General features: G+C 49.7%; 1 protein-coding gene across 1 annotated transcript; it reads right to left on the bottom strand.

The window, feature by feature from the left end:
* Positions 1 to 4,336: 4,336 nt before the first annotated feature.
* LOC141161390 (histone H4-like) lies at positions 4,337 to 4,648 on the bottom strand. Its single transcript, XM_073646199.1, has one exon. It carries the CDS (start codon positions 4,646 to 4,648, stop codon positions 4,337 to 4,339), a length of 312 nt encoding a protein of 103 aa, XP_073502300.1.
* Positions 4,649 to 7,850: the final 3,202 nt, after the last annotated feature.

Genomic DNA, 7,850 nt, shown 5'->3' with positions numbered 1-7,850 from the left:
CTGCGGGGAGAACCGTTATTTTGAACTGACTCAATTTGACTCTGGAGCTGCCGGAAATCTCATTTCTCAGTCCCTGGTAGAGAAATACCGCATTCCCACCAAACCTCTGGCTGTACCCTTATCTGTCGCCGCCGTGGATGGAGGCCTCTTACCTCATCCCATCCAACTCATCACCGAATCCATAACTTTGCAGGTGGGAATGCTGCACTCTGAGAGCATCTTCTTTCATGTTCTGCCTGGACTCTCTCACGCCCTCTTGCTAGGCCTACCTTGGCTCCAGAAACACGCACCCGTGCTTGATTGGCAGACCGGAGAAGTTCTTCGCTGGGGACAGGACTGCCATAAGACTTGTTTAGTTCCCGTTCATCCTGCCCATCCTTCTCCTACCCCAGCCAATCTACCCGGCCTACCGGTTCCCTATTGGTCTTTTGCGGACGTCTTTAATAAAAGAGAAGCAGAGACATTACCCCCTCATAGACCATACGACTGCCCAATTGACCTGATGCCCGGCGCTACTCCTCCCCGTGGGCGTATTTACCCTTTATCCGCTGCTGAGACCCGGTCCATGTCTGAATATATTGAGGAGAATCTGGCCCGGGGATTTATCCGGAAATCTACCTCCCCGGCGGGAGCAGGCTTCTTCTTCGTCAAGAAGAAGGACGGCTCACTCCGTCCCTGTATAGACTATAGAGGCCTTAACCAGATCACAGTGAAGAATAAATACCCCCTTCCGCTCATTCCTGAATTATTTGACCGTCTGAGGGGGGCTAGAATCTTCACCAAGCTGGACCTCCGTGGGGCGTATAATCTGGTCCGTATCCGTCAGGGGGATGAATGGAAGACGCCATTCAACACCCGGGATGGCCAATATGAATACCTTTTAATGCCCTTCGGTCTCTGTAATGCTCCCGCCGTCTTTCAAGAGTTGGTCAATGACATCTTCTGTGACCTTCTCTACTCCTGCGTGGTGGTGTACCTGGACAACATCTTGGTCTTCTCTCCAGATCTTCTCACTCACCGGAGGGACGTTCGTCAGGTCCTGCTCAGGCTCAGGCAGAACCACCTCTACGCTAAATATGAGAAGTGCCTCTTTGAGCAGACCTCGCTTCCGTTTCTGGGCTACATAATCTCTCAGACCGGCCTACAAATGGACCCTGAGAAACTGTCTGCCATCCAGAAGTGGCCCCGACCAGAGGGGTTGAAGGCTATTCAGCGGTTCCTGGGCTTCGCCAACTACTACCGCCTCTTCATTCCGCACTTCTCTTCCCGGACTGCCCCTATCTCGGCGCTCACCCGTAAGGGCGCTAATCCCAGAGAATGGCCGCCCGAAGCAGAGGAGGCCTTCCTTTCCTTAAAACGAGCTTTTTCCTCCGCCCCTGTGCTGCATTGTCCGGACGGCAACAAACAATTCTTTCTAGAAGTCGAAGTTTCCTCCTCCGGAGCCAGAGCAGTACTTACCCAAAAGTCGTCTTCCGGAAGAATGGTAACCTGCGGCTTCTTCTCCAAACTCTTCTCCTCTTCTGAGCGCAATTATTCTATAGGAGACCGAGAATTGTTGGCCATTAAGCTGGCACTGGAGGAGTGGCGTTACCTGCTCGAGGGGGCTCTTCACCTGGTAATAATTTACACGGACCACAAGAACTTGGCTTACCTCCAGAGTGCCCAGAGACTTAACCCGCGCCAAGCCCGGTGGTCCTTGTTCTTCACCCGCTTTAATTTCATTCTTCATTTTCGCCCGGCTGACAAAAACATCAAAGCTGATGCTTTATCCCGATCCTTTTGGTCTCTGATCTTGAGGAGGAGCCTAAACACATCATCGACCCCGCCAAAGTAATGCAGGTGGCCCCCGTGAATCTAAATCGTCTTCCACCCGATAAGACGTTCGTATCTGTTCCTGATCGTGAGAGGGTTCTACACTGGGGACACTCGTACAAGCTAGCTGGCCATGCTGGTCAGAAAAAGACCCTCCAGCTTATTTCCCGGCATTACTGGTGGCCTACCCTGCACAATGACGAAATAGACTTTGTTTCAGCCTGTGTGTCCTGCGCCCGCAACAAGGTTCCGAGACATCTGCCAGCCGGCCGTCTCCTTCCTCTTCCTGTACCTGCTGCCTCGTGGCAGCATATAGCTATGGACTTTATTACGGACCTCCCTGGCTCTGCCGGTTGTACGGTCATATGGGTGGTCGCTGACCGCTTTTCCAAAATGGCTCACTTTATTCCCCTGCCGGGTCTCCCGTCTGCATCAGAGTTAGCTAAAGACTTGATTCATCATGTCTTCCGTCTTCATGGTCTTCATCTCCACATTGTATCCGACCGAGGGGTTCAGTTCACCTCTCGTTTTTGGCGAGCCATGTGTAAACTGCTGGGGGTCACCTTGGACTTTTCTTCTGCTTTTCACCCACAGTCCAATGGCCAAGTAGAACGGATCAACCAAATTTTAACCAGTTACCTCCGGCACTTTGTTAATGCTCACCAATCCGACTGGGTGGATCTTTTACCGTGGGCCGAATTTTCTTACAATAATCACGAGAGCGAATCTTCCTCCAAATCCCCGTTTTTTGTAGTCTTCGGTCAGCATCCTCGGATCCCGTTTCCCGTCTCTGCTTCGGTGGACAATCCGGCTGCGGAATCTCTCGTTAACGAATTTTCCTCCATTTGGGAAAGTACCAGATCTGCACTTCTTCAGTCATCCGAGCGGATGAAAAAACAGGCTGACAAAAGACGTCTGGATCCACCACAATTCCGTCCTGGAGATAAGGTCTGGCTCTCGTCCAAATATGTCCGGCTCAAGATTCCTTCCTACAAGTTAGGGCCTCGGTTCATCGGTCCACTGGAAGTTATCAAACAGATCAATCCGGTGGCCTATAAATTGAAACTCCCGGCCAATTTGCGGATCCCTAACTCCTTCCATGTATCTCTACTCAAACCCGTGGTACTTAACTCTTTTTCCAAGTCTACAGGTACGCCTCCTGCTCCGGTTTCCGCTGAAAATGAGTTTGAGGTAGAGAACATTCTGGCCACCAAAAGGGTAAGAGGAAAATCCTTTTTTCTAGTGGATTGGAAGGTGTTTGGTCCTGAGGAGAGAACATGGGAGCCCCGGGAGAACATCCATGCCCCTCTCATCCTTGATAAATTTCTCTCCGGCCTAAAAAAAGGGGGGCCTAAAGGGGGGGGTACTGTAGCGTCGGCGTCCCTGCCTCCTGCTAGGCAGGGACGCCGTTCCCCTCACCTCTCTGCTCCGGGCCCGGCGTCTTCCTCCCGCTCTGCTGGCAGCGCGCGCTGCTTCCCGGCCTCTGTGCTTAGGGCGCGCGCGCTCCCCCTCTCTTAAAGGGGCCGCGCGCGTCGTCCTAAGGAGTCCCCGGCCAATGGCCGGAGGACCTCACCGTATATAAGGCACCTCCTCCAAAATGGAGGTGCCCGAGCAATGTTGTTGCAAAGCCTTTCAACTCTGCTTCAGCCCTCAGGTCCCGTTACCAGTTACCTGCCAGTCACCTGCCAGATTCCTGCTTGATACCTGCCTGATTCCTGCCTGATATCTGCTTACCTGCTTGCTATCCTGTGGTCCGACAGTCTGCCTACCAGCACCTGCCAGTCTGTCTATGGATCAGTCCGCCTGCGGACCAGGAAGTACCTACCAGATACCTGCCTGATACCTGCCTGCCTGTCCAGAGACTCTTACTCGCTCACCTGGGAGCGCTCACCTGCTACCTGCCTGCTAGCCTACCTGGAGGCTTAGCCGTCACTTGCTGTGACCACCTGCCTGTCCAGAGACTCTTACTCGCTCACCTGGGAGCGCTCACCTGCTACCTGCCTGCTAGCCTACCTGGAGACTTAGCCGTCACTTGCTGTGACCACCTGCCTGTCCAGAGACTCTTGCCCGCTCACCTGGGAGCGCTCACCTGCTACCTGCCTGCTAGCCTACCTGGAGGCTCTGCCGTCACTTGCCGTGACCACCTGCCTGTCCAGAGACTCTTGCCCGCTCACCTGGGAGCGCTCACCTGCTACCTGCCTGCTAGCCTATCTAGAGACTCTTTCCCTGCTGTCACTTGCCGTGACCACCTGCCCGTCTAGAGACTCTTACCCTGCTGTCACTTGCCGTGACCATCCGCCTGTCAAGAGACTGTCCCCGTCACTTGCCGTGACTTGCTGCCCTTCTACCCAGAGACTGTCCCTGTCACTTGCCGTGACTACCTGCCCGCCTTCCCTGGGAGCCACCCGCTTCCTTACAAGGACTGCCCCTTTGTATAGTTGCTCAGAGGTTCCACCTCCCAGACCCGTTACACGGTGGCTCTGAAAAGAGCCTTTTGGTTGTCAGGATGGAGCAGAGAATACAATTAACCTCCGAAGCCGTAGAGAGTGCCGCCTTGGCGCTTGAGCGCGTACACCATGTCCATAGCGGTGATGGTCTTCCTCTTGGCGTGCTCGGTGTAGGTGACACTGTCACGGATCACGTTCTCCAGGAAGACTTTCAGGACACCGCGAGTCTCTTCATAGATGAGGCCGCAGATGCGCTTGACGCCTCCTCTGCGAGCGAGACGGCGGATGGCAGGCTTGGTGATGCCCTGGATGTTATCACGGAGCACCTTTTTGTGCTGCTTGGCACCGCCCTTCACGAGACCTTTCCCTCCTTTACCGCGATCAGACATCATCCAAAGTCAGCTGAAAACTGTGACGAAGCCCCACGGACTCTTCTTTTTTTTAGCGGATGGGTGGACCAGAGAGAAGACTGCAGAGGTGACGCGTTTCCAGGGCGGGTCTTACAGAATCTACATTAGCTCCTCCTTCCTCTGCTGATTGGCTGAACACTGAACTGCTGGGGAGTTTGAATTTCCCGTTCATTGTGCAGTTTCTGCAGTTCTTTCCAGCTTCTACTCTATGTAACTTATTTCCCTGTGAAGAGAAATATCCCAAATATTGTCATCACCTTTCCAGATCATGGTGGAGAAATCTAATCAATGAAATTCATAGTTGGAGAAATAACCTGACAATCATAAATGAAAATGAATATATTTTTATAACATGAATACAAAACCACCAAGGACACACAACATAACAGATTTGAAGAGCAAAAACTCAACAACAAAAAAAAAACTCAGGATGTAGTGCTCTTCAATGAGAATTAACCAGGTCTTTACTGAAAATTCCACTGAACACTGAAAGAACAATTTTACAAATATATTAATACCACATATGTGTGTTTTTTTATTTTTTAAGTTTCTCTGATTTAAACGGGAGTAATTGGGAAGTGATTCCACCCTGTGATCATCTGTTTGCCTGTACTATGCACAGCGCTGTATACAGCTATAGTATATAGCTATAGCCATGGTTACCTGGGAACATCAGCCGTGAGCTGGCTTATATAGACGTGCAAACATGACAGATATGAGGGTCTTCAGCAGACCCCTTGCTTTCATGACACCCCTATTCAAACTGCCCATCACACGTTCTGAGTCTTTGTGCCCACGATGCGTTTTTTAAGCGTTCCCGCAATGGCAATTCCGCTGCAGAAACGCTTAAAAAACGCTTGATAGAAGGTCTGCCATGGTCCCCAACGATTATCCGCATGTGTTGTGCACATGCTGCGGAAATTTCTGCTGCCGATTATCATTGCGGAAAAAAACGCAGCACTACCAATTATTTTGCGAAAGAGCTGTATTTTCACCGCCATTGACTTGCACTGGAACGCTTGGATTCCACATCACTGGATCTGTACATGCGGATTCCATGCATTTCAATGTGCGGATGGTACCCGGGTGTGCAGCACAGGAGACTCTCCTCCAGACCCAGGTACCATAGAACCTGTAAAAAAAAAGAATAAAATGAAAAAATAAACATTATACTTACCTTCTGATGGCCCCCGGTGTCTTTGTTCTGGCTTGCCGGCAGATCGCGGTGGACTCAAGGACATGCCATGACGTCATTTAGTCATGTGACGGGTCACGCGACCGCTGACGTTGGCAGGTCCTTTCAGTGCACCGCGAGCCGCCGGCAAGCCGAGACGCATCGAATAAAGACTCCGGGGGCCATCAGAAGGTAAGTATAAATTTATTTTTTATTTTTTAACATTCTTTCGGTCACACTATATAAATCTATGCCGGCTGCGTGGATTTATATAGTGTGACCAAGTTGTCAAGCACTTTCCAGGTGATGCTAAAATCGCTTGGAAAGCGATTGACAACTCGCATGTGGAAATACATGTGAAGAACGCTTCACATCCGCTTGTCCCTGGCAGGAAAAACGCATGTACAATCCGCATGTGTTTTTTCTGCCAGGGAGATGTAGAAACTTTCAGGAAAAAATCTGGAGCATTTCTGCATCGTGGACACATAGCCTGCATCACTGTGATAGACTGAAGAAGTTAAGCTCCTCTCAAGACTGTTGCAGGCGGATGATGGCTGAATAACTCAACAATCAACTGTCGGCAAAGATACCGGCTTAGTTCCCTACACACCAGGAGTATAATAATTAAATAACATCCTACTGGTGTATAAGCTTATACTAACATTATTCAATGGAATGGTGGCGCTAATGGTTAAGACCTATATCTGCTGCAAGAGAGGACAACTACCACAGTTGTCTGACGTTTTCAAGATAAAAAATATATAAAACAACTTGCGCTAGTGTATAGGGTATGTGGCAAGAAATAACAATGAAGATGCTAAAAATGACCAATTTTATTAAATACGTAGGTTACGAGAAGTTAAAAATCATTGTTTTAAAAGTTGGCTAGTAGGCTAAAAGCAATGGGAGGAGGGAAGATAGTCATAATGGGAGCCCTAGAAGTTTTTCCTGGTTGAGAGGCAGTTATGAGCTTCCTGGAGGGTCTTTTGATGACCAGGTAGGAGGGTCCCCCTTATATGGAGAAAAGTTAATTTGCACTCTTCTTGTCAGTTGTGGACCTCCAATGTCAGTGGACCTGTGTGGCTGCCGGTCCGTGTGGCAGAAGAAGCTTCCTCCACTATATGAATGAGCGCTTGTGGCATGGTGCAGAGAGGGGAGGTGCAGGGTCCCGGCCAGAGACCCGCCGCTCTCACCAATCTCTGTGTTTATCGGCACTCGGCGGTGCAGAAGAGAACCTGCGCGCTTGTGCACACTGGCAGCTTGAGGACCTGTGTGACGTCACGTAGGTGAGTACCGGTACGGTGGCCTAGGGGGATCAGAAAGGCTGATGCGTTTCAGAAACTCCGGTTTCCTTCTTCAGAGCTGATCCCTAGGCACTTCTGGGTCCTTTTTATAGGTCTATGGGTGGGAGTTTACCAATGGGCAGGTAGCTGTCACTTTTTTTTTTTTCTCTTTCCTTTTTTTTGGCCGTCAATCTTCATTAATCGCAACAGTTCGATTTCTGAGTTCAAGCCTCTAGGTTTTAGAGAGTCAAACATAAAGATCCATTTACTCTCAACTCGAGACATTTGTTTTGGGTAGTCACCTTTCCACCATTGTTTTGGCACGTTTTGTATAGCTGTCACCACAGTTCCTGCTATGGAACCCCCATGTTTTTCAGCATAGTGTTTTGAAAGTGGGTGCCCGTCAAACTTGGTGGTGATATTCCGTAGGTGTTCATTAATGGGGCATTTCGTTCTGCCTACGTATAGTTTTTTGCACGGACATTTTAAGCAATAAATAACCCCCTCTCTTGTGCATGTAATTAAATCTGGTATGGTATGTGTTACGTCTCTTTCGGTTATTACTTTTTGTTTTTTCATATTTAGTTTTTTTCATACTGTGCATTTTTGACATGGGAAGAAGCCGCAGATATCTTTAGTAAAGGAGAGGGTTCCATTTTTTAGGGGGGTAATTTTGGACTGTGGCACAAGATTTCCCAGGTTGCATGCTTTCTTGTATATAAAG

This window comes from Phyllobates terribilis, unplaced genomic scaffold (genome assembly GCF_046119375.1).
Source record: "Phyllobates terribilis strain yellow unplaced genomic scaffold, ASM4611937v1 Scaffold_9__5_contigs__length_417890890, whole genome shotgun sequence".
Classification (NCBI taxonomy): Eukaryota; Metazoa; Chordata; class Amphibia; order Anura; family Dendrobatidae; genus Phyllobates; species Phyllobates terribilis.
The sequence above is the reverse complement of the archived record's forward strand: the minus strand, read 5'-3'. Positions and strand labels throughout refer to the sequence as shown.

Coding starts and splice junctions, on each gene's coding strand:
- LOC141161390 (XM_073646199.1), bottom strand. CDS start 4,648: ATGTCTGATCGCGGTAAAGGAGGGAAAGGTCTCGTGAAGGGCGGTGCC.